General features: G+C 37.4%; 3 protein-coding genes across 4 annotated transcripts; all 3 read right to left on the reverse strand.

The window, feature by feature from the left end:
* Positions 1-2,609: 2,609 nt before the first annotated feature.
* On the reverse strand, positions 2,610-6,212 carry LOC146139894 (uncharacterized). The gene is made up of 5 exons (XM_083392551.1): positions 6,171-6,212; positions 6,007-6,127; positions 4,938-5,092; positions 4,189-4,443; positions 2,610-3,280 (listed from the first exon to the last, which is right to left on the reverse strand). Exons 1-5 carry the CDS (start codon positions 6,210-6,212, stop codon positions 3,170-3,172), a joined length of 684 nt encoding a protein of 227 aa, XP_083248677.1. The 3' UTR covers positions 2,610-3,169.
* Positions 6,213-6,267: 55 nt separating this feature from the next.
* On the reverse strand, positions 6,268-14,221 carry LOC146139895 (uncharacterized). Of its 2 annotated transcripts, none has more exons than XM_083392151.1 (16): positions 14,041-14,221; positions 13,667-13,746; positions 12,247-12,310; positions 12,018-12,070; positions 11,615-11,693; positions 11,137-11,301; positions 10,384-10,464; positions 9,101-9,729; positions 8,869-9,030; positions 8,483-8,601; positions 8,332-8,371; positions 7,937-8,003; positions 7,706-7,775; positions 7,425-7,530; positions 6,992-7,046; positions 6,268-6,478 (listed from the first exon to the last, which is right to left on the reverse strand). In XM_083392151.1, exons 1-16 carry the CDS (start codon positions 14,120-14,122, stop codon positions 6,363-6,365), a joined length of 1,968 nt encoding a protein of 655 aa, XP_083248277.1. In that variant the 5' UTR covers positions 14,123-14,221; the 3' UTR covers positions 6,268-6,362. The 2 variants fall into 2 exon arrangements, with proteins under 2 accessions (XP_083248277.1, XP_083248276.1); XM_083392150.1 differs by having other exon boundaries at positions 12,018-12,073.
* A 647-nt stretch (positions 14,222-14,868) lies between these two features.
* On the reverse strand, positions 14,869-19,329 carry LOC146139896 (speckle targeted PIP5K1A-regulated poly(A) polymerase-like). Its single transcript, XM_083392552.1, has 7 exons — positions 19,173-19,329; positions 18,392-18,585; positions 17,861-17,964; positions 17,542-17,647; positions 17,273-17,416; positions 16,520-16,916; positions 14,869-16,157 (listed from the first exon to the last, which is right to left on the reverse strand). Exons 1-7 carry the CDS (start codon positions 19,246-19,248, stop codon positions 14,869-14,871), a joined length of 2,310 nt encoding a protein of 769 aa, XP_083248678.1. The 5' UTR covers positions 19,249-19,329.
* Between the last annotated feature and the right edge of the window lie 8,127 nt (positions 19,330-27,456).

Consider the following 27,456-nt stretch of genomic DNA (forward strand, 5'->3'; position numbering starts at 1 on the left):
TGCTTTGATTTTCAAATAACATTTGCATAATAAAGCATGAACACACATATGTATAACATTTGCATAATATATGAAAAAAATATTTTGCCATTATAATTGACAAAATGGCACTGGTCTAGAATCCTGCCACGATTATTTAATCAACACACAATATTTGGGTCAGGATGTGAGTTAGCGTTTAGGTGTGGGTGGGTCAAGTATTAATATATTCATTATTTAATGCCAATACTTGTCTCAGCCCAACCCACAACGCTAACCCACACCCTAGCCCAGGGGTTCTTAAACTGGGGTCCATGGACCCCTTGGGGGTCCGTGAACTAATTTCAGGGGGTCCATGAAGGCCAAATTGAAATATCAATGTAACCTACGTTTAAATAGTAATTAAATTAAAAAAAAGTTTTATTAAAAATAAAACGTTTTACCACTAAATGTTAAACTTCTTTTCACTTAAAACATCAGCACATTTCTGACAAGCTATTTGAGTGTGACGTCAATTTATGACGTCATTTTTAATAATTTCTTGCCTACAGGGGTCCACGTGAAGCAAAAAATAATTTTAGGGGACTGCGATGAAAAAAGTTTAAGAACCCCTGGCCTAGCCCAAATAATGTGTGTTGTGGTAGGATTGGCGCAGACATAATTCCATTGAGATAACATTCAACACAGATTTTATCATTTTATAGGATCAATGTACAGCACAGCAGTAATGTATGTCATAAATATAACAACACTGGAAACAGTCATAAAATACATTTGTTCGAAAGAATAGTAATATAAAAATGTGTTACTATTCATACTTATTAATATATAATTGTCAATGTTTACTATTACCTTTAAAGAACAATACTAAATTAAACAAAATACTTTAATAATTAAAATTATATTAAAAGCACAATATGGATAAAGCATATTTATGTAGGATCTAAACAGAAATGACACTAAAAATAAATCGATGATTTTCGCAACCTGAGCTGAGTGAAAACTTTTTTAAATCATCCAAACCGAAAAATATAGTGGTAATCTGAGTTTAACAAACTGGTAAACCTATCTTGTAAACATATACTACAACTGTTTACGATAAGAAATCTCAAAGCTTAAATTATTTATGCTCGTTCTCACAACAATTTTACTGAACAAAGTCCTTCACTCCCTTTTTTCGCGACAGGCAAATTGTCCAGCTTTTTCTCCAAAGCGAGAATTTCACAACGGTTGATCCAAAACCACCGGGGCGAATGCTTGACCGAAAATGGTCACTTGGTCAGCAAAATTTAATACATGGGCATTTGCAATGACATGTAATTTCTTTATTATGATTTCTAACTTAAGATCAATGTTACATATGTTTTGTTGTGTCAGTTCGTCGTTTGAAACTGTTTCGTTAGTTTCACATACTACTCTTTACCAATTTTGTTATTTTTGTTGACTCATTTTGCCTGGACGAAATTTCGCATTCCTTATGTCCGCTTGGCAGATTTTTGGTGCACGTACTAAAAAGTTTGCCAAATATCAACCGGTGGCTAGGCTTATACAGTAGAAATCGCTTATATTTGCACGTATAAAGATCGCGGAAAAAGTGTCGCCTTTAACGAAGTGTCACTATAGGCTTAGTCAAGGTGAAATGGCTGTGCAAATAACCACAGGAGAACATAATGAGCTAATCGGGACCACCGTAAAATTACGGTATATGAAAATTTGTTATTTACGAGGTATTAACTGTTTTTTGGAGAAATTAGTCCGTTGTTTCTGGTTATGTCCGCCAAGCGAGCCTAATTTTGGTTGATTACTTCGGTAGCCCACCTACGTTGCAAAAAATAATATTTTTTTAACAAAACATTGCTTTTTATTTTTGAGCTATGCTATTAATAATGAACTGCTTGTATATTAATACGCCACGAAACCAATTTTATAATTCTTTACATTTTTGACACAGATTTTTAGGTTCAACGCATCTCATGTTGTATCCGAACTGGAACTTCATCAACCGGTTTTGAAAATAAAATTAGTTGAACCGGAACTTTTAAACTGATCCGAACTGAAACTAAACCGGATTCCGAAAAAATCCTTGAACCCGAACCGAACCTGAAAAGTCAAACGAATTGACATTTAAAACCGGATTTGCTTATTCAGCCTCTAAAGATGCTAACGAACTCAATGCTTCATACATTTTTTTTGTTTGTTTTACAATGCATAGAAGATTTTCGTAAAAAACTATAATGTAGGTCAGTGATCTTCAACCTTTTTTGGTTTGGTGAACCGTTAAAGTTGTAACGAACTTATGCACCCTGTTTATACTTAAAAGGTAAACTGTGGTAAAAAGCGATATGAAATAGTATTATCCAGTTGTACACACTGTCGGTAAGAGTTCGATTATGGCTACAGGCTGCTTGCGAGTACTATTGCATGTCACAAAACAGAAAACAAACTTGAGAAGCAAAATATTAATGATTTAATATACGTTTGTGATGCACCCTTGTATAATACATTTTCGTACTGGTGCACCGTGCACACCGGTTGAAGAGCACTGATGTAGGTTACATGAGTTTTCTTAAAGTACCGTACACTTTTAATGACGTAAATTCGTCGTATAAAGAGAATCAACAAAGGCCTGGATGCACCCTTATTCCTTGCAAGTGTTTAATAAATAATGGCTGATATCGCCACTTATCATATATCTGAGTGAAAACACTCCCTAGGCCTAAAATAAACGGCAACTGACGAAAACAGCGGTTAGTTTTAATTACCCTTCAAAACGATGTATTTCATTTCCGTGCTGAAGAAGAAAGAAGCGGGGGAAAAAGCAGCTGGCGACGGTTAAAAGCGATAAGATGATGGTTTGGGAGTGCTTGGAAAGGGTGCGGGCGTACAGATCGCACGATACGACTGTTACAACGTAAAACGAGGTCGAAAAACGAACGCAACACACACCACACGTGGTGACGGTAAAAACGTGTCGAAAATGTACAGTTGTACACATATACTTACAAACCGAATGTAGAATCGACGTGCGATGCTAGAGCTCGCGATTTCGGGGAATATAAACAGGCGAGAGGGAGAAGAAATAGAGCAGCGTCGTAGCCCATCCAGTGTTGTGTGTGTCTCATATGAATGGACGACGCGATACAAAAAACAGGACAACCGAAACTTTTACAATGACCAAAGAGGGATAGTTCTATCCATCTGCTGTGGCGATATCATCATTTGCTGGGACGGCGATGGCAGGTTCCAGCTTGTGTGTAGCGACTTGGGCAGCATAAATCTTTTCCATAACATCGTCAACGATCTGTAGCGCACAGCTCGGTTAAGATTTAAAAACTACCTAAAGGCTTGAAGACTTGAGTCATCAGCTAGGCTACGGTAAACTAAAGGTAAGGTTTGACGTTATTTTGTCCTTAGGAGTAATGGTTTCACCTTTACCGGAAGATTAATAAATGACTTGATAATGGTATTAGTTGGACGTTTCGGTAGAAAATTGTGTGTTTTATAATCGCGCTGAAAGTAGATTGTGAATTTTAAAATGGTCACATTGGTTTTAGTTTCATGTGTGGTAAATTTTAGTTTAACCCAAAAGCCTTCGCCAGCTTCGATGGAAGTCAGCGACGCGGAAATTTAAATGTGTTAAAAAGGTTAAGCTTTGAAAACTGAAATCCCAACAAAGAGTGGAATTTGTATCAGCGTGTTACGAATTCCACACGTTGTTGGTTAAATTTATTAGTGCTATTTTTATATATGGGGCTTAATTGTACCTAATCTAAAATTACATTTTCCCGTGTCAGACCTAATTTAAAACCTCTTTTTATATCAGTTAGGCCTATATCTAAGATTTGTTATTTTTTCGAATCAGGCTCAACCCAGAAAGTATTTTTTTGGTTTCATGCCTCCTTTAAAACCTGTTCTTTTTATCAATCAAGTGTAACCCATGGAGTACAATGGTTGAAGGCTGTAGTAAAGCGTAGTAAAAATATCAATTAATATACAGAAGTAGGTATCATTTTGAACGTTTCGAATAACTCATTATTCATTTTTAACATAATCTATGACATCTACTTCTATATGGGCTTTGATATTTTTACTAAGTGGAACCCAAATTCGGTTGTTGTTTTTTGTTTTGTTTTAGGACAAAAGTCTTTGGTATCAGACTGAAGCTCTACTCGGCCTTTAAATTTCAAAAAAATCGCCGTCGCCAATTACCGTTTTCAGCCAAGCATCGTCGTCCAGCAATCGATCCAGTTTCGAACCCGCGTCTTCAACGTTTTCGGCCTTCGGTTTTCCATCATCATTATTAGTGCTTTCCCCGCCACTCTGTTCGATCACCCGGCCGACCAGGTCGCTGAGGAGCAGCTTGACGGCGCCGGCGGCGTCTGACGCGTCAACAGAACCGGAGCTGGTGGGCTCGTCGGTTTGGTCGGTAGGCCCGCCTTCCGATTTCACGGGTTCGCTTCCCTTCTGAAAGAATACGCTGTTTAGTTTGCAGGCTCTAATTATGTAATTTTAAACACATGAGAAAGGTCGACGAAACGCAACAAAACAAAAAATCAGTGTTGCGACACATTTTACAAAACAAATTGAAAAACATCCAAAGAAAATTTATAGGTTTCAAAACGTCTATGGTTGAATTACTCGACATGTTTGAATACATATCGAAAACCATACAGCATGAAAGCCATGTTTACTATACGGCAACAGTAAACAAATTTAAAAATACGACAACATTAAAATAAAACAAACCTACATCGTTACGTGGGATACGAATTTAAGAGCATTTGGGTTTTAACAATAAGTCAAATTGCTAAAGGCAATATGGCCATTTTTAATGGACTAAATGTGCACTGTGCACGTAAGACTATGAAAAACGAAAGGCCTAGCTTTTCCTTTAAAAATACAATAGGGCTTGTCAATTTCCTGTAAAAACACGAACAAATTGTGATAAATGAACTAACGGTTTGTTCCAGACGAGACTTGCACTGATCCAGAAGTTTGCGCTCGAAATGGTGCAGAGCGTGCCAGGGTAGAGAACGCTCCAACACTGCGTTACAAGCGAAATACTTGCCGCTCTCGACTTCTTCAAATTCCTTTAGGGTTTCCCGGTCGTAAGCTGCAAAGTAGAAATTCAAACGCAGTTAACATATAGGGTACTAAAAAGAAAAATACGAGGTACTAAAAAAACAACATGGACATTCATTTTTTGATTAGCGAGACTTAAACGCAAAAATTGGGAACAGTTTATAAATAAAGAATAAAATAGTGTAAAATAAGTTGGATTACCTATTTGCTTATGTAATTAATATCGCTTTATCATCGAAATTAATATTCTTTTTCATTTTTATTTGTAGTAAGTATTTTAAAAGGGTTTTATGATTTACAGCTTTATTTTACCCTTTTTTGACAAAAACACGACAGGACAGGAAACACTGCCCATTTACTATTACAATCTCAGGTGAGAAGCGAGCAGCACCCGTTTTGACCACATCTTGTTGACTTTTGTCAGAATCTGTCGCTGAAAAGCCAGCGCGTTCATTTTAATATATAAGTACACTTGACTTTATCGTAGGGGTTTATTATGTGGTCTACTCATTTTTAAATCTTCAATAACATGAAGCGCATTATACATCCCGCGAAATTGTAAGCAAATTTACATTTCCGCGGAGGAAATTGAACAAAGCAATAAAAAATATGTGGCCTTCCTATGGCAGTTTTAGAAACGTTCAGCATTCTTTCTAACCATTAAAGATAAATTCCAAAAAAATAACCTTTAAACTTATAATGCCTGCTAACCTTTAAACCTACATAAGAGAAAAAAGTAAACTGAGAGACTTGAAATATCACGGGATGTGCTCGTACCTTTCGAAATTACAGAACGAAATTTTCTCAAATTTAGAAGGGGGTCTCCATATTTAACAGGATGTTTGTCCGCAGAACATGGTCGCATTTCAATCCTCTTGGTTACAAACCGCAATATTAATCGCTATAGTTTGAGCGATTTAATTTATCGATTTAAGATGCGCTCACCTTTGCCATCAAGCACTACAACACTGTTCGCTTCAATGTCGGCGCCGTTTGCCAGGGCTTGACAGGTCGACTTTTCTTCGGACTTTTCGACGACAATAGAAGGCCTCGTTGAGAGTAAGTCCTATGAAAATTAATAGGTTACAAAGCGTACGCCGTTTGTCGACAGATTTCAATCGTTTAAGGCTTGGTGATTTGCGCGAAGCCATTTCACACTGGAGAAACAAAACAACGTTTTGTAAAAATGGTTTGGACGCTTCTTGGATTATAGTTTTTGATGGAACCCCACAACATGAGCGAATGGCGTAAGTATGTAACGTTTACGTAACAACACGGTTTGTTTCTATTGCGGAGACGTGTTATTTATAAACATTAAAGTGAACTGTTGATGTTACCATGAAAGCGGTAGAAAGCTTTGTATCTTCTAAGACCTTGTCCTTTAATGTTAGCACGCTTTGGTCGAACCTTATTACATCTGCAAAGCAAATAGCTTTGTTAAAAAATGGAAAGTACAAAAATATTTTCAACTGCAGCCAATAGCTAATAAGTTCCAGTATGGTAAGAAAACAGAAAATTATTAGTGTCAGTCCTAAATCCAATATTGTGGACATTTTAACATTAAACAAGGTAACAGAGCACATTCTATTTGAAAATATGAACATATACAATACATCTACAGGTGAAGGTACGACACTTAACTTTAAAACAATTCTATAACACAATGGTTAACATGTCCTTAGCATTTCATACTTCAATATTCTTTACTTCGATAAAGAATTACTTGTTATTGGGTTGGACGACTAAACTTCGAAGTTATTTTATGGAAAAATGAAGTTGTATAAGTATCAGATATCTCGAATAGTGTCATGTTTCGTGTTAGAAAGGTGGAAAGAAATGAAGTAAACTTTAAAGTTGAACAACACGGTGCAAAAGTGACTCCATTTGACAAACCCTAGGGGCTTTTGTTTTACAGTTTTTAAATAAATACCTGCTGTTTTGACCGCGAGGGCTTCGCTGCTTCCGATTATAAGCTGGCACAACCTCTGCAAAAAATAAAAAAACAAATCCGCATAAATTTTGCTCATATCACTTAAATAGTCTTGCAGTCAGAGTTAATATAAGCCTACATAGCGAAATATGGTAAACCGTGGAAACATTAAAGTTAAAAGATTGTACGGGTCCAAAAAATACGGGCCAAATTTAAGCAGTAAGATCCTTTCCCTAAGAGTTAAAAAAACACTAAACAAGCAAAGGGCACAATACAAAACATTCACACAAGTCTAGTTAACTTAACATTCTCATAAAGTGTAGTTCATTCCTCTCAACAGCGATGTAAAATTACACTCGAGTCAACTGACCAGAAATTGCGTTGACTCTATTATCAACAAGTGCTGTTAATAGCGACACAAGCGTCACAGTACCTTAACGTTGTGCTTTACTACAGTGAGGATAAAGTTTCTGTCGACCAAACAGTCGCCTGTGTCTTCATTCTTTGCGGTGGTATCGGCGGTGGGGAGCTGTTCAACACTAGAACATATAACATCGAAATGATCACAGTAATAGAAACAACATTCACGAAAAACTTTAAAAGTAATACAGGGATTTTATGCCCATAACGATTAAAAATAAAGGATTGAACGGGTTACAGTGGAAAACGCAGCACAAAAGTTTTAAAAAGGTAAGTTATTTGAGAAAAACTTACTCTTCCACTGGTTCTGTTGGGGCAACATCTACAGATTTCCTGGGACGACCCCGTTTGCGACCCGGTACCCCTGTAAGGTAAAGGTAAACAATGTTAAAGATTGCAAAACATTTGATCTTTTTAATTTATGTTTTTTCGCTTTGCTGAAATAGCAATAATTGAAGAGTTTGTACCGTATTTTCGAGAAAAATAGACCAAAGTATCGGATTTCGCCGTTTGTGAACTACTTACTCGGAGAAGCTTTTTTTGCTGGTTTTGCTTTATTGACACTTGGGGGCCTTCCTCTTCTACGTTTTGCCTGGATTTGAAAATAATAATTTAGACATGGCACCAGGTTAAAGCTGGACAGGTTACGTTGCTTTAACAATACAAAATAAAATCAGAGACATTTCAAGCCAAATCCAAATTCCAGAATGTTACAAGAAAAACTAAAAAACTAAAATTGATTTATCTTCAATTATTGGGAGCCACAAACAAAGAAAATAAAAAAACAATTTTTTTCAATTTTTTAAACCAATATGTGCTCCTATTTTTGTCTAGTAGTAATATTCGAAAAATCAAGTTAAACACACATTCATGCGAAAACCACATCAATACTGCACGTTTAATATATTTTTATTAAATACCTGTGGCTGACTGGAAGGTACATCTGCCTGAATCGACGTCCTGTAAATATATAAATATCCCTTTGTTTTGCTAAAATTACGTGATTTTCGGGAATTCTAATTAACATTGTATTACACAAAGTACGTGAACTCAAAATTTAGAACAACTTACGTGTCAAATAGCTTTACGACCTCACAGTCTTTGTTCTTTAGGAATTCAATGCTTATCGGGATGTAACTGTCAGCATTATCCTCATTATACTGTACAAGGGTAGATGTCGCCACAAAAGACTGAAAAAAATACATAGAAAAAAATACTTAATGCAACATGTCGAATTAAATAAAACGATATTACCTATTATCAAGAATAAAATGAATATTTGAAACCAAAGTAAAGATCATTACAAAAGTTGATTGAAATTTTTAAGCTTAAATATCGTTTAGTTCAGGACGTCAAATTTTGATGTAATACTAGAAAGTCAAACAATAGTTTTTGTGCTAAATTTTCTACAGTAGTGCCATTATGCCTGATTAAGTTTTCCTATTGTTTACTCGTACATTTGAATCGCCCATTTGCTGAAACTTCTGAAGTTGCAGGTTCTTTAACCTCCATATAAAGTTGGTTGCGGAGAAAGGACATTCTTCAGGCAGGTTCTTAATGGTTTCGTGTAAATCGATGTTGACAAGAAACACAACATCGTCGATTGGATTCACATTTACCTGTTAAATTGAAAAAAAAATATTTTTTTTGATTTTGAATATTTTTCATTCATAAATGAAATTTACTTACGGCTTTAGAAGTTGGTTCACTGCACTTTGAAGCTTTGCGTTTATTGGAAACAGGCTGACCTTTGAGCAGGAATATTTCCTCCTCGTCGCTGTCCGAGATTATTCGAGAAGAGTCAATCGGAGCCTGGTAAACTAAAGGTGCTTGTGGTATTGAGCGCGTTCTCGGTCTACCGCGGCGACCGGTCGCCTTCGGCGTTTTGCTTGTCGAAGTTCGCCTGCCACCAGAGGGCACATAGTCATCGTCACTTAAGTCGTAGTCAGCACGGGAAGCGGGCTGGCCTCTGCGCAACGGCACGGCGACATAATCATCATCATCGTCGTCCTCGTCAAAGTCAGAATCATCCTCCGCAATTCTTCTTCCTTTTCTTTTTCCGGAGCGAGTGCCTCCGCCTCTCTTGGAGGTCGATTGGCTTCGTGTTGTTCTGCGGCCACGGCCTGATACAGTTTTGCGAGGTTTTCGCTTCCGCCCAATTGTGAAATCCTCATCGGATCCGGAGAGATCTGGAACATATTCCTCTTCCTCTTCTTCCTCCGGTTCAAAACTGGGATCCTTGATGACATCTTTCAGGTTCTCTTCTTCCTGCTCATTTTCGATCTCCTCCACTTCCATTTCCCCTTCCTCCTCATCTTCTGCAAGATGAATACAAAGTAGTTTTACTAATGATACACAAACTGTAAGTGTTGGTCAAAAAGCAGCTTTAGAAGGGCTAGATCACAGTTCTTAACACACATATGTGTGTGCATGTTTCATTGAATAATGATATGGTACTGCAGATCCAGTTCAATGTGAAGTATCTTGTACTAATAGAATGTGGCAAGCATTGGCGTATGGTTGTTTCTCGACTCGCTCCTATCTGAGCCGGTGTAGCTCAGTTGGTACAGCGCCGGTCCTGGCTTGGCCGGAGGTCGTGAGTTCGAGCCTCACTGCCAGGATAGTTGTTTTTCTAGCCTGCCCTACTTGTATCATTGATCAACAGATTTGGTGAGTCTGCAATAGCTTGCGGTGTACAAAGTAGAATGCACACACGCACAAACACACACACAGGATAAAGTATAAATAACAAGCAAACTGTAAAAAAATTTACTAAATTCACTTACTGGAAACCGAAATATATATAATAGGGTAACTTTAAAAACATTTTGTTATCAAAACAGCAATTTAAAAGAAACAATTAAGTATTTTAATGAAAGAGTCTCTGATTTATATGCAGATCAGGTCCGACTTTTGAGGCTGTAACTTCTTACATATTTATGTATCATAGAACTTTGTTAAATAGAACCTACCCATAACCTTGCCAGTTGGCCTTTTCTTGATTGGAGAGTTTGAGTATCGACTTGGTTTGGCTTGAGTAACTTCTACTGAACCTTGATGAGAAAAATTGGAAAATAAAATTTGCTGAAACAAATGTATAAAAAAGTTATTTGATAAACAAAAAACACAATGTGTGTCCAATAGCCATCATGACTTCATAAAGATGATTTGTTTTATTGTTAAGACCTCCGAAAAATTTTAAAATATTTTCAAAGAATGATAAAACCATGAAACAGAAAAACGCCTTTAAAATATGTTTGACCAAACTTGAAAACAAAACTTTATCTGGCGTTGTAGTAATTAGTTTACTAAAACAATTATTTCGGTGATCATGAACATTAACAAAACTATAATTTGCTATTTTTCTTTGGTAAATAGGTACTTTATATCTTTAATTTAAGCTTTTATCTGGTAACTCCTACTGTATTTTACTTTGACGAAAATATCTGTAAATTTGTATTTCATATTAAATCAACATTTGAAACATTATGTTTTACATGCACATAGTTACTTCAACAAAAAGCAGCAACAAATTCTTTTGTAGTACTTAAGCTTATGTATGTATATTAGCTGTAAATCCTACTATCCTGGTTTAACCTAACATTATAATGTTGGACATTGAATGCCTTGCAGGGTCAGTTTTCTCATGAACTTCAGACATTGAATAAAAACATTCAACAATTCAATCCAAGCTTAAATTACACTTATCTTGCAATATTACCCACCATTCTTGCCAGGGTTATTTATTTGTTGTGTGTTCATTTCTGGAGGTGCTTTGTTTTGTCTAAGAACCGGTTGGCCCTGGAACAATTCCGCTTCGTTGAAATCCTCGGAGAAGTCTTCCTCCAAATGGACAACTCCCATCGAGTCCTTTGGTTTGGGCATCAGGACTGCGCAGAATAAAATGTAAAATACATAAGAGTGGTGACTAGAAAGTATTCAAATATTGAGCATTGTATCCAGTTATTAATAATTATCCAGGCAATGTTTTAAAACACAAAAATAATAACAACCTAAGTAGAGGATAATTTAACAGGGAAATTTGAAGTTTAAATTTCTCAATGTGCAACAGATAAATAAACCTTGCAAAACATTTTTGTTTATTGTCTTTGTGAAAAATAACAAACTCCTATGTCTCATGTTATTGATTGGCCTTCTTCTGAATAAAAACACATAAAAAAAACAGTTAAGGTTAGTACTCACCACTGTTATTGTTGGCAGACCATTGTTTATGGACACTTTGGGGATTGACGGCATACTGTTGTGGCTGGGGAGGAGGGGGCTGTGAAAGTTAAAAAGTACATTTTTTTGTATCCCATGAAAATAACATCTTTGTTTTTAAATAATTGTTACATGGATGAGTTTTCATGGCCATGCATATGTATTTCATAATTGATTTCCTAATTTTGTACAAACTAATATTGGGCTTGTGGTATATATGTTTGGGTTTTTTTCTATATATGAAATATTGCTTCAATAAAAGTTACAAACCAATACTTTAATATTAAACCAGATTGTCTTGTCAGGGATTTTGATTTGGTCATGATTTGTCTTTAAGTAGACACAAGGATATTTTTGTGTTTACAACACTAAAGCAAATACCTACTTGTACCATGGGTGGTCCAGTTGTGATGACAGACTGTGGTGGCATAGGTTGTCCTGCTAAAAAAAAAACATTGGTAAAGGTTAAATTAAGGGTAAAACATATTGTAGTTGTTTTAAAAATCACCAAAGAGCATAACAGTTTTGAATTAAACAGCAATACAATTAAAAGCACAGCAAACCTAAGATATAAATTTAGCAAAATGTTCAGATGTTTACAAATTAGGTTGTACCTGGCGCAATAACCCTTGGCTGTTGTGGATGCTGTGGATAATTCCAGGACCCTTGCATTTCACCCTAACGAAAAAAACATATAACAAATATATAAATAATAAATCATAGTTAATTGGACAAAACAAAGTCTGGAACAGGATTTTTTTAAAGTGATGACCAGCTTCCATGGGTTCCTTAACAATTTACCCCCCTTGCTGACAAATTTGAATTTTTAATTAACAAATATTTGTGAATTATGTTTTCGGGAGGGCAAAGGGAAGAGTTGAAAGACCCTGGTCTCAACCAACGCCTTCCACACTTGAGTCTGACACCCTTAATGCTGTACAACTTTCTACTCTATCAACATTTACTGAGAATAGAAAAAAACATTTGCTTGTATTTATCTTGTATAGTGCAGCGTAGTGTGTGAGTTAAAGACTCTTTTTGCATCTAGTCAACATTTGCTTATTAAAAAAGTACAATTGGACCACAATTACATTTTGTGTGAAACTGAAACAGGCCAACTCTGGCCCCTAAAGTCTGCATTCCATGGCACTTCACAAAGAGATCTTGGGTGTGTAGCACCAAATTTTGAGGTCTACAGTTGTGCAACCTTGATTTTCTGGTTGAAAATCCTACCAGCAATTTAACCTTTATATATTAAAAAATAATGTAAGCAAAATACTTATTAAGGTGTGCACAAAAACTGCTTAAAAAAATCTCGGGTGCACCTGCAACAGAATGCAGACCAGATGTAGGATGAAAATCTATATTGTATGTCAATTGTGCTTTGTAAGTAAATATTCATCCCCAACTGGTTAAATTGGCTAATTTTAAAGTTAGACTAGGCCATGGAACACCTAACATTCTTATAGACAGGAGAACTGTAAGGCCTAAATATCACAGGTCTGATAGCAGTATGGATTCAAGATCGCAGGAAATATAAAACAGTCATAGTTTTGTTAAATACACACAAAATCTTTAACGTTTTCATATTAATGGGTGCAGGTACACACAAACGTTTACCTTAGTTTATAGGTTTTTATGTCACAGCATATGATTTTATTCCTCCTTTACCTTGAAAATATTCTGTAGCCTATTTAATAGGCATTCAATCAAATGATGCAGAAAAAAACAAAGCAACCTTGTTGTAGCCCAGTCTGGAATGTATGTCAGATCTTGACAAGATGTCGCGGGAGCACTGCCGAAAAAATCTGGGTGACGGGGGCAACAAATGTCAAAAAAGTGATCCATTTCAAATTTTCAGGTACACTTTTTAATCGAAGCTGCACTCTATATTGCATACATTGCGCCTTTACACTTTTGGGGTGCACTTTTACAATTGAAAAAAACTTGCGGCTGCACCCGCCATACTTTCGACAGGGGGTTGTAGCATAAGCAAGTAAAAGTTGAAATAAACTAAAATGGTATTTTAATTACCCTTGGGTTTGGGTGTTGCACTTGATGCTGCATTGGTGGATATTGATGAACAGGCTGCATTCCACTTGGATTTGTGGGAACTAAAATTGGAACAACTTAATGATTATAGGCTCCAATTTCTTGTTTTAAAATGTATAACATAAATTTAAAGAAAATAAAAAGTAAACATTTTAATGTTAACTTGCATCTGTGCATATTTATTTGTGCTTTTTGTAATTAGCTAGTGTAACGAAGTATTTGGCAGGATTTCAAAGCGGTACAAATTTCTAGTAACTAAATAAAATAATTTATGTTTTAAGTTGTCTAACAACGGGGCGTTCGTTGTAAGCAAGAAATACCGATTGCATTTGAGCACAAAATCAAAAACGACTTACCTGCGTAATTTAAATGCGGTGGCGGTTCCTGTACAAAACTCTCCGTAGAGCTGGCATTGAAGCCGTACATGTTGTGATTCATTTTCACACCTTTTAGGTTAGGGCGAAAACCCAGTTAAGCTAGTTAAAAATAAAGCAAATCGACTTGGCAAATGACTTCACTTTCTTTTAGCCTAGCATTGTTGCTAGAAAATTCGAAAATAAAAACAGGTTAAGCTTAATCCTTAAAAAAACAATTCACTACATGTGCTTCTGCAGAAAAGTGCACGTTTTACATGGCTTCCTCTTTCGCGGAAACGTAGTAATGGCCGCGATGTGTTTGCTAGTGCAAGCGCGCGTTCTGTATGGACAGCTTTTCGCGCTTTGGACAATCGTTGGTTTGTTTTTGTCGTGAAAACTCCCCTGTTAAGTCAACAGAATAAAAAATAATGATTGTCACACAAAATAAAGGAAAACCAAACGCGCTTTTTGCAGGTTTCTTCTGAAAAACTGTTTTTTATGTAATTTTGCAACTAATTCTGCCCCTTTTTTAAATAAATTAGAGGTTTCTAAAATCACCAGATACGTCGATGCTCCAGGTTTCCACCTTGAGTTTGTTTTTTTCTTTGACAGCTGAAAGTTTAAACTAAATCAACATGTAATAAAAACTATGCTGTAATGCTAACTTTGCAATCAACTAAATTTTTATGAAATAAAAAACTGCCTAACGCTGACTTGAAGAAATACAAAAGCAATTAAATTTTGCTTGAAAATGGTGGACGAAGAACGAAAATCCCAAATGAAAAGAAATACGTATAAACGAAACCAGCGCATTAATTTAGAAGAGCTTTACTTTCCCTTAATGCACTTATTAAGGAAGTTTGGCAAAAACACGTCAACATGGTGGAGAAAATTAACGTAGTCGGCATGGCCGCCATCACCGGCGACAAAACGAAAACTCAAAGAAATCGAATTGTCGTTCGTCGAGCTCAAATCGACAGCAAAGTTGAACAATGGCTCAGCGCTGCTGTCGGTGGAAGAAGCACTGACATCCAGTAGTTTCATTTCAGGCGTTTGGCGCTCGGAATCGGTCAACAGCAGCTGGGAAACCTTCCGTTCTAAGTCCAGCAAATCGCCGCGACCCTTTTGCACCAATTTTCGGCGCGCCTTTCGCCTGCCCTCCCAGAGCTTGTGTGTGGCGACGCAGCGAAGTTCGCACGGCATTTCAAGCGACGGAACCGACTCGCTCTGCAGACAAGCCGCCGTTGGAGAGTCCAGGACCACTCTGGCGCGTTTGCAGACACGGCAGTCGTCGGGACTCGCCGGCCTCTTTTGGCCAGTTGGTTCTCTTGGAGGCGAGCCGGCCACATTAGGTTGCAATGAACCGCCATTAGGTAGTATTGCTTTTGCCAAATGGACTGACTCTTTTTCGTGGATCACTTTGCATTCCATTCGAAAAACATCCCTGAAAATTAAAAGCAGGATACCGGCCGCGTGTTGCGGCTTCACTGTGGCTTCCTTGAGGGTCACCGAAACCATATGCGCTGTAAAATCAACGCCAGTGGGAGGCATCACGTCGTCGGATTGCGTGCGCTTCTGGTGGTGGTCCACAAAGAGGTTAAGCAGTCCCCAGGTGGAACAGCTCGGAGCTTTCTGTCGGAAACGCTTCATTTTGACGGCCAGCGCTGCATTATTAACGCGTTTGGTAAAGATAAGCATGTGTCTGGCTGTAACGTTGCCGGTTACGTTGTGACTGCGCTCGAAAGGGTCGCGCACGTTCAGTGGGCCGTGTTTAAACGTTCGGGCCTCGGGAGGAGAAACGATTGCTGGAGAATCGGCGCTCAGTTCTTCGTACTTGGCGGTTCGCAGGTCGAGTGCGACCCCAGAAAACTCGACCTTGGCGTAGAACTGGAAGAATGCGGCGAGCCAGTCGACCAGGCTGCCTTCCTTGGCTGCGAGTAAGCTGCTTTCATTAGGTAAAGTGCAATCCCAACCGTCTACAGTCGTCCGTCGTTCAGGGCTGACCGAGGCTGTCATCTCTTCTAGCGTGCTAAGCTTGTTCGTGTTTTGTAGAAAGAAGAGCACCAAAAGGGTGACAGCGTAGTTGTTCAAACGCGGGCCGTTGACGTGAAGTCCGCCTAAAAATGTATAGGTTCTTTTTTTTGCGCGCTGGAAAGTAGTGTTTCACAGTGACGCTTTTAGATTTATTGGAAGGATTGAAGAGTACAAATTTGTTTGATGAACTTTATTAATTTGATTATATTATCGCTGAACGAAGAAAATATAAATAGCTGCAACAAAACTGTAGTGGGCTTTAATAAATTGTCGTTTAGTTTAAACTTTAAAGATTCGACACAATTTAGTTTGAAATTGTGCAAGTGTACTTCATCTTTACAATGGAAACATGCCGCGGGCCACTAAAATTACCTCAGTTTTCGTATCAGAAACTGATGTGCCAACTCGTCTAAAAGCGCGGAAATGGGCGTCGGCAAACTCTTACCCGCGAGCTCCCAGTGTCGCATCCAGCAGCGAACGGCGAAGGCCAGCGGTCCAAAAGCGGGGCAGAGACGGCGGCAGGCGCGCAAGTAAGTGGTGTTTATCACGGCGAGGCGGTTGGCCAGCGACAGGTCGCAACGAACCGCAGAGCCCTTGTGCTGGAAGCGAACCAGCGGAAAGCGAGTCTGCGCGATGACCTTGACCTTGTGGCAGTCGGGCACGCAGCGCTTAATGACCTCGCCCACGGCTGGGGCCACCTCGTGAGGCGAGGGGTCGCCGGGGTCTTCGGTGTCCGACCCCTCGCCCCTGTGGCTCAGGATCTCGTGTAGGATGTCCGGGTGTATTCTCTCGTAGGCGAAGTGCAAGTCCAAGTCGCAGTCGTGCGTACCGAAGCCGTTCGCCTTGGAAAAGTTCGGTTTTATAATTATATGTATAGAAATACAAATTCTGAAATTAAAACAAAGAAAATGGTAATTTTTTTGAGCGACACTAATGCTTGCTGTACGCTGTCCATATGAGGCTAGCAAATTAGGTTATATAATGGTTCCTGGGTCTGTACAGCTGTTAACATTATAATATTGTTAGTCTTTGGGGAGCTTACTAAAATCAGTGGAAACTTTGGTGAGATTGAAGCAAATTAAACAGCCTTTAGTGTGTTATAAATTTGTGAAGGGGCCCAACCTGGAAAATGCTAAACAAATTATATAAAAAAAGCCTGATAGTTATTGGGTCAATAAAATCACGTTGGTAAACCTACAGAAGATCCATATGGGGTGAGCGAACTCCCGGGAAACGCTTCCGACAAAGCTGACAAGATTAACTGACAGATTAAGTCTCTCATGTGCTTGTCGTTTTCCGTTAGTCGCAACTCAGTTTGTAGTAACTGCATTTGGCTGTCAACCTAAAATTTTTTTTTGGTTATTATGGGGAAACATAGTAACAATCAAACTTTAACTTAGATAAAGGCTTAGCCATTTAAAACTTTTATGAACATGAAAAAAAATTAAGAAATGACAGCTACCATACATCACTGCAAGCAGCCAAGTTTTTCCAAATTTCATCTGGGATTGCATCGACTTTGTGTGCATCTTTGTGTTTTTTCGGGCAAGCAGATTTTGCTTCTTTTAATTCTCTTGTAAATAAAAAAACATGTTAACATTATGATTATGCTGGTAAATGTTTTACTTCAACTCATCCTAGATAAAAGTAATACAACAAAAAGACAACATGCATTTTATCAGGTGTATGCACTTTTATGCCTAGGTTAGGACGAAAAAACGAGTATTTTAACAACAATTATATAGATTTATTATAACTAATTCAAATTTAGATTAATTAGTGATACCTTGGTTTTATTATGACAGGGACTCCATTGATAACATGCTCTTCAGACTCAAGCAATTTTTTCACAACTTCTTCGGAGTCTAGTTCTACAATAGCATACTGTCTCTGCAGTAGACAAAAAAGTGGAATAGAGTTAACGCGATGTAGTGATGTAGTTAGCTATCATTTTAATCTGGATTTTCTTTCTAGCCTCAGAAATCCTTTCAAGTCATTTTCCACAATTCTTGCCGAACAAAGCAACAGCATACTCCTTTGCTACTTATTATAATTGTAACAAGCAGCCTTTTGGCAGCAAAACACAACTTGGTTGCTGTCACATGAATGCCTGTATTGGGTATATTGTCAGTCTAAATCAAAACAAGTTTACTATTACTTCAAGTAACTTGTTTGTTGACATTAACTGGAAGATTTGCTGAAACCCAGATTGGCAAGTAGAAAGTGGATCAGACCTTTTACTAATCATCATTGGCTAATCTTATTATTTTCAACAAAAACCCACTAATATAATTGAATAATGCAAATGCATTTTTACCATGGTTTTGTCAATTGTGACTTTGACAGTGGAGCCAAACTGATTGAAGTAATCCGGAATTGCAAGTTCGGCCGCAACAACTGATTTGATTCCACCGACATAAACTGAACGTTTTGCAGCATCATTCCATTCCTTCACCCTTGCCAGGTTTCTGGCATGCTTTTGTCCCTGTAAGTGAGCCAGCAAAGTGGTTTCTGAAATATAAAAAATAAAATTAATGTCCAAATCAGGACTGTCTATGGAAAATGTGGCAAATACAGCCTCCAGATTGAAATGTTTGGCCAGTTGCACTCTCAGGTGTTACCTAGTATGCATTTGTGGCAGGTGACCACCCCATATTTTTATTATTATGTTTGTAATAATATTTTTTTTATTAAGTATTTTTTTACTAATTTTTTTTAATAATTAGAGTGCACCCCTGAATTGATGAGTTGCACACCTTAACTTTAAAAAAAGAGTTGAGAATTTTCTAAATCTCCGGTGTGCAGATAACCTTGTACACAAGCACAACTATGTAAAATGTGTCATGCAGGTGGGCCGCAACCATGTATCACGTGCGTTTTCTTAATACCACTTTTATACAGCCGCTCAAATTTCAGCAGTAGCTTAATTGCAGTTTTCGCCAATTTAACTAATACTGTTATTAAAGCTGTGCAATATATAAAGTTTTGACTGTAGTACAGAATTTTTGGGCCATACTTGGGAGAAAAACACGTATACCGGTGAGGTGTTGAAGCACACAGTATAGTTATATTTCATTGTCCTTTAAGAACAAACTTACCATTTGGCATTGGCGCAGAGCATACTTCACAAAATATTGCATTGGATTCAAGCTTTTTCTTTTTTTCAACTTCCATGCTGCTGCTCCAAGCCCAAAGTGAAACAGTTCCACAAAGTTTTAAAACGTTTTACTTTGCTTTGCGAATGGTACTTTTTTATTACTTCTTGTGCCCAGAGAGGTAGCAGAAACCTAGTCATGCAAATCAGACCGGTGTTATTATCATTTGATTTTCTCACAATAACTATCATTTTTTTTCAGCAGAAATATTAGTATTTAACATTGACTCTTTATGTGTTAAAACCGCACAAAGTCAACCATTAAACATAAAGCATGCATTTTTAAAAGAGACTTATTATATTAGACTACACCATAGAAATTTAAAGTATTATTTAGTACAAAAATTTAAATATTTAAAAAATAATACCGGTAATGAGAAATCCTCTTTATTTTACACGTACAAGTCGTTTTAAAGTTAAACCATGGTAATGATCTACGTTCAACGAGGCACATACACGCGGTTTTCTAATAGTTATAATAGTACACCACTACAGTATTGATGGCATCTCACATCATTTCGCGTATACCGCCAAAATATTAATGAACCGTGTCTGCAACATAGTTGCCATTCTAGATTATTTTAGCTTATCCCACTATTTTACACAACTAAAATAACGTGGATATTCAGCAATCCACTTGTAGGGGTGTCGTATAATTTTTCATTGACTCACAATACATAGTTTGAAAACATCGACCATTTGCTATTCCACCTTTGTACAATTTACAGTTGGCAGCCATATCAGTTTTTAAATTTGGTACCCCCCGCATGCGCATGTGGGACTCGGGTAGTTTTACGTGGTCTTACTCGAGTCCCGAGTCCGACTCCGACACCGCAGCCCTGGTCTTGAGCAACCGATGACTTGGACTGGAACCTGAATTAGTATTTATTCGAAAAGTCTTGACTTTGGACAGTTATTTTTCTCAAAATGGCTTGTTTATAACACTGCTTATAAGGGAGTCGAGCCGGACCGGAACCTTATGAACCAGTTTACCAGTTTTGGGTCTATATTTTCCAAACAAGAACCGTTTTTTGTAAGATTTTAAGGAGCCGAATCTAACCTAAACCGAAGAGTTTGAAATAGTCTGAACCTTAACCTAACCCGAACGTGTAAAAAGCCGTTTACATCACCATGATGTCACAACTTCAATTTAGGAAAGTTAAAAAATAAAAAAATTGTTTATTCATTGAAAAACGTTGATCTTTATTTTTCAAATATTTCAATATCAATGTAGTGCCGTTAGTTCTTTTTAAATGCTATTAAATTTGGCTGGTAAATTAAGTAGTTTTGCGTCAACGTAGCAACCTTTTGATAAGAATCAGATATAAGGAGTCTTACGGACCTAACATTAGTCCCAATAAAAAAGGCATCACCTAAACCGCTACATCACTCTGCTTGTTTTAAATACGTCATAAAACCTATTAGCCTAAATGCGAGATACAATTAAAAAAATAATTCATTCTCTACATTGACACATGTTTTAAATTAGATTTCTCATAACAAGTGACATATAATTTCTAATCTTTGACATTGCAGACAAAGTCTAACGTGTCTTGCCAATGAGGGTCACCAAACTATGGTTTAGGACTTTAAGCCTATATTCCGACCTAAGCCATATGTCATGACTATAGGGCGAATATTTTTTGACCAAAAAACTAAGAAATTTTGACCTAAAAATGTAAAATTTTGACCTAAAAATAATATATTTTGACAAAATTTTGACCTGTTAAAAATACATTGGTTTAGATAACCTAGGCGTCGTTAATCACACGTTTATATACCCTATATTGCTCTCATGAAGATATAATACAGTTAAAACGACTTTGAATATAAATCAAAACTAATTTTTTTGATAAAATTAAACGATAAATTTAAAAAAACAAATGAACGACCAATTTTAAAAATCTGACTATAGTTGTTTTTTATTGTTGTAAACGATTTATGTGCATTTTTATTCCATTTTGACTTAACAAATTTGACAATTTTTGACTTAACGTGTAAATTTTGACAATTTTTGACAAGTCAAAAAAATAATCGCCCTATAGTCATGACACTTATAGACTAAATCACTAAACCATGAAAATTGATGATACACAAAAACAAATGGTTATTGTCCATAAGGCGTCGTGGACAAGACGTTTCAAGATGCCTTTAATGAGTTTACTAGAATTAAAGCGTTACACAAAAACATATATAGGTTTCTATAGGGCCTACAACTTGAAAAACACTTTATTACACTTAACCAGAATGTACAAGAGGGAGATCCTGAGGAATGTGCTAACACATGTGATTTTTACTGACTTAAGTCTTTCTTAATACCGTAAATCCAAGGCAAATCACACTCGTCTTTCGCATAAAAAGAAATGAACTCTTTTTAATGCTAATAAAAGAAGAAGAAAAGTTAATGACAGTGGTTTATTCTGAAAAATATTTCGCAAATAAAATTAAAAAAACGAAACAAATAGCAAGTTAACATTTTTAGCTTAATTGATTGACTTACTTCGCAATTGTATTATGCACTTAGGATTAGGTCATTTGCGTAATCTACATAAGCACGAAAATGTTCTAAATTAAGTTAAACTGTTGACTTAAGTAATTACAACAGTTGGTTTAAGCCTCAAAAGAAAAACCGAATCCATTTTTTTATATTGTATTGCAACTTCGCATGCTTTGTATTTTCGTAAAAGCCTATTATCGCACGTCATTCTACCTTTAAGCTATACCTTAGATACAAAAAGCTTCCTACTTTTAACTTAAAAATAGAAAACCCTTGGATCAAAATAATGAAACTTATTTTAGTTTATCACAAGGCAGTTAATAAGAAGTAAATAAAAAGTTTTATGAGAAATAAATGTGTATTTTAGATTTTAATTAACAACCGCCTCGGATATTTTAACCTACCTAGTTTTCCAAAAATAAATACTATTAAGCGTAAATATTTAAGGAATGTTAAAATATACAGCGTGAATTTATATACCGCTAGGTGACATTGAAGAGTAAACTAGGCTAATTTGTCTCGGTCTTTTTGCTCTAAAGGTTGCCTTTTAATGTGTTAATGGTTTATATTGATTATTTTTTTAATGTTGTTATTGGAGTACATGCCTAAACTTGAGCGCCGCAGTCGTAGTCGGACTCGAGACTCGACAGAGTCGATTTATTTCTCTAAAGTCGGACCTAGGACTCGGCACTCGAGTGAAACTGCCCGCTCCTCCACTGCGACGTGTGCATGCACAGTACCTAAATAGAAAACGATAAGACCGCAAACTTGGCCAAGTATTTTCTAACCACGTATTGTGTGTGGACGAGTTATATAACAGCTTTATAAAATGCTCGATTTTTTTTGTATACAATCTTTTTTTAAATCCCGGTAACCACACACCAGATTTATAAAGTTGTATCACAGAGGCTTCATCCAAAGTGATGCATTTAACTCTTACAATGACATTACATTTCGTGAAAGATTTCCTTCCTGGCGATTTAACTATAGGCGTTGCCTCGTGCATTGTCCTGCTGCAAACTTTTCAAAAATGTGGGGGCTTCGCTTAACGTCTAACCCATAAAAGAATCATTATATAGTTGACGTATACCCACAAGGCTTAGTATAGTTTAAATCAAAATTGACAGATTGTCAATCAACACGGCAAAGAATTGTGAAATTTTAGTTTCGCGGTCGATGCGCTAAAAATGGTGTTTTGCGTTTGAACGATAGCTTTACTTTTTAAGGATAGTAGTAGCTTTGTTATAATAATTTTTATTACGTATTTAAATTGGCATTTCTATGCAATAATGTACTATTCTCCCTAATGAAACATAGCGGAGAATAGCCACTCTGGCGGATGAGTCTATTGAGTCATGCAGGGTCATCCTAATGTTTTTCATTTAAAAGCGACGCATAGGGTGAACCGGGTTCCGCCAAAAATCCAGATTTCCCGGAAGCCGGTCTGGTATAATGCGACTTGTTTGCGAGAGATATGAAACTATAGCCAAAGGTTGGCATTTTGTCCAACCACCTCTGTTGTATGTTTTACCGCCATCGCAAGTCAAGCGCGGGCGTACCATTTAGTATTCAGATGATCCGCGGCAACAATCAATGTTGTCGGTCGATTGAGCTTTGTCGCGCGTCTAGACGGAAACTAAGTTGGTTGCCTTGAGTGTTCGCACAACCGGCGAAATCAGCATGTTTTTTTATTTTGCTGCAAACACGAACAAAAGGGGTTGATTCTCGTGTTGTGAGGGCGTTTTGTTAAATTCGTGACATAAAAGATTTTTTGTAGAAGATCCAGGAAATTGTTCAAGAAAATATCAGCAACTTTTTAAACAAAATCTATAATACCCTGCATTAAAACCGTTTATTCTGACCAATCACAAGACATTTTTTACTTAGTTTTAAATAAATGTTTACGGTGCTTCTCAATTTTTTTCCTTCCGACGCTTTGTTGAACCTGCAAAGCACCCAGCGAAAGGATGTTTACAAATGTTATAAATTTGCTTGTTTGTAACAGAAAATCAAAATCATTTAGTTTTTGTTTCATAATAGTGATTCACATGTCAATGGATTATATTATCGGCAAGCATTTGATTACCGAACCTAAGATCAGATGCCAAAGAAAGTCTGCAGTTGGGGAATTAATGCGACGCACTAGGTAGGGCACCGCGACGCATAGTTTGAGAATATTTATGGTTCTACAGTTAACTTATATTGGTTAGTCAAAAATATTTCTTCAAGCTTACTGCAAAATATTTGGGCGTCCAGCCCAGTTATAATTGTCATGTATTCAGGGAACCAACTCTTTAAAAGTCACTGCGTTAGCCTATAGCTAAACTAACACTAAGAAGGTTTACGTATATCAAGGCACGATTGCAGCCTTTTGGGCGCAGGCCGGTTGCAACTTACTGTCGAAATGTCAATTCAACATAGAGGAATTTTATTTGCTGCCGTTACAGACACGTTTGCCACGCTTCACCATATCACGTTGCGTAATCTGCTTTAGTGGGCGAATGACACACGACTTCATTTTTGTTAGTTTGAAAGAAAATAAATGCCGACACCAAAAGATGCCACAACCGATACAAAAAAAAACAGCGTGAAACAAACTATTTCAATGGGTCTATGTATTTTCCAAATGAGTCGAAACTTTCATTGAATATTTTCCGCTTCGATTACTTCTAAAGGGTTTTCGGATTCGGTAAAACGATATCATGGACAAAACCCCAGAAGAGTTAAAAAAAAAACAGAATAACTTTTAGAGTCTCAAACAAATTTGAAGTATTAATTTTATGAAAATGTAGGAGGGTAATTGGGTTTGGCATTTATGTTCAAAATTTGTTTCACATCTAGAATTTTAGTAAATTTTCTGCCTTCTATATTGCATTAGGAGTTCAATGTAACCACCTATAATTGCCCACATCTCACCAACCCCAAATGCATTTCTCTCTACATTGTAAAGTCCACAAGATATCACTGTTATACCAAAGCGACGCAGCCTAGAGAAGTGGAAAATATCTTCCTCGAGTTTTAAAAATAGCGCGGAAAGTCGTGCTTCTACCTGCGCTATAGGCGTCGCGTCGGTATTACCTAACCGTTTCAAAACTGTACTTTTGCCGCACGCGCCAGACCGCCAGCGACCTGCAGAGAATGCACTCTTCCAAGAAGCGAGACTGAAATTGGTAGCGGCGCGGCCGAAATTGTTGATGCCCGGAGATGTAATCCCCAGAGCTGCTTACATTAAAAGTGCTGCCTGGCAGGTCGAAACAAAGTTAAGCGACGCCCACGCGCTAGGCGAACAATAACAAACAGTTTTCCGCGCGGCTGATGTTTACGTCGGAGCGCTCGGCGATCTAAGGTGCGGCGACCACAGCAATTCCCTAATCTCTGTTTGATTTAACCACGCGAAACTGACTAGCCCTTGAAAACTGTTCGCTTGACCTTTAGCTCGAAGCCACAATGCCGGCAAATGCTTTCGAGGTAATGTTGTTTACGTTCGCGAGTGCATAATCTTCCGGGAGCAGCTTAGGCGACAGGAAGAAGAATTGTTTACGCAATTTAAGGTGTGGCCACTTGCACATTTGCGCTTCCTCGTTTACGGTCCAAAACATAAAAAAAACTTTGAAAGTAAAACATTGAAATATCTTTCATGCAAATAATATATTTTTTCTTTTGGCATATATTGTGACGACTATAGTCGCACTTGGTACCTGCTGTAATTAATAGAACTATATATTTTAATAAAAAGTATAAAAAATTGTATATTTTAATAAAAAGTATTAAACTTATACAGATTTAAACAATGTTTACCATTGCAAGCACAACAGCTTTGATCAAAATTACATAAATGACAAACAGCGGGACAGACGAGTAAAGTCGTTGCTTGTTATTTAAACAAGCCGAGTAAAAAAAACAAAGCTCTCTCGTTTTTTCGTAGATCTCGTTAAACAAAACTCTAACAAACAAACACAACTTCCATTGCTTAGCGAATAACAGGCGACCCATCCCCACACCTGCTATGGAAACAGCCATTGCATACGTTGACTCGACCCACGGGCATTGACGCGCCACGGCAAAGTTTTAGCTTTGCTTGTTTGTGTGTTTGTTTGCTTTGCGCTGCGCAGTCAAGTGCAAACAAACAAAAGCGCCGGCAAAATCCTCGCCGAACGCCATCGGCCTTTCTCGACAGATTTGCATTCAAAAATTTCAGCAACCTGATGAGGTGCTGATGGCGCAAACGATTTGCTCAACAGACATCTCGATTCTCGACTCACTCCGGCCTGAACCTATGTCACGTAATGCAGCAACGAAGAGACAGCATTACGTCAGTTAGCCCTCGGCGCCGGAGCCGAAAGCGATCGCCGAACGCACCAACACCTGAGGTGCCTGGTGGCGTCGGTCGAAAGCCTTTCGGGCGGTTTTGCCAAAAAGACAAACTGAAATTTTGTGCGCCCGGTACGCCACTTCAGGGAATTCCGGAAAGCCTTAAATGGAACTTGCGTTCTCGATTGACCGGTTTGCATTGCGATATCATTTATTACTGACAGACCTGCGATGGCTTTCAAAACAAGAGCCGCCTTATCTACTGACCACTATCAACACCTAAAAGCGTAAACGGGAAAGAACCTTTTGGACAATTGGCCTGATGTGAAGCAATTGCGGAAGCATATACCATGCAGCAAGGGCCAATTGGGACTTATTGGCAGATTTTACGTTACAAAATGGCATTCCTTGCCAAGCATCGATTACCCTTACAACGTATTCGCCTTTCAAATGTATATCATCGATGTAAAGTACTAGACCAGGGGTTCCCAATCGGATGGTCGCGACCCCCAAGCAGTGTTGTAATGACTTAAGTCATTGACTTGACTTAAGTGCACTTACGTCACTGTTTTTAAATGACTTGACTTGACTTAAGTCTTTTGATCCGAATAACTTGACTTAAGTATTTTGGACAAATGATTTTACTTGGACTTAAGTCATTTTGTCAAATATCTTGGGATTAAATTAACTGTTTTTCATTAAAATTTACCGCATCTAACGTTTTGCACAGTAAACAATTTTATTGCTGTTTATTGTGTTTGTGTTATATTTCAGTTAAATTGTTGCCCATAATCGGCAAGTTTACCAATTTTAATAATTTAACAGTTTACTTTTATGTTAGTGACATGACTTGAAATTTTCGACCTCATAATGACTTGACTTGGACTACCGTACCGATTACTTGGACTGGGACTGGACTTGTTATTTTTGCTACTATTGACTTGACTTGGATTTAAGTTATTTTTCAAATGACTTGTGACTTAAACTGAAGTCATTTCAAAATGACTTGTGTACAACACTGTCCCCAAGCGCAAGGGGTTATCTGGGGGGTCATTATGTACTATTTGATAAAAGGAAACTAACAACTAAAACTATTCGAAAAAAATGGCAGTGAGATAGAGCGGAAGGATGCGCCAGTCTAATATGTTTATGAAAAATTTGTGTGTTTTATTTTTAACTATATTAGCAATTGTGTTTATGATGTCACCATTGCGTTTGTTTACAATTAACAGCCGAAGCTCAGCTTCAGTCAAAATAGTATTTTTGAGAGAAAGAGAAGTGTTGGAAATTTTACGAAATTCCTAAAAAATTAACTTAGCAATTAACAGATAATAATGTCTCTTGGGTTTCGACCACCCTGATTCAAAGTAAGCGCTATCGACCCCCTACCCCGCCATGGTTTTCGCCCCCATTGTTTCTC

The sequence above is a fragment of the Ascidiella aspersa genome, chromosome 6 (assembly GCF_963924565.1).
Source record: "Ascidiella aspersa chromosome 6, kaAscAspe10.2, whole genome shotgun sequence".
NCBI lineage: Eukaryota > Metazoa > Chordata > Ascidiacea > Phlebobranchia > Ascidiidae > Ascidiella > Ascidiella aspersa.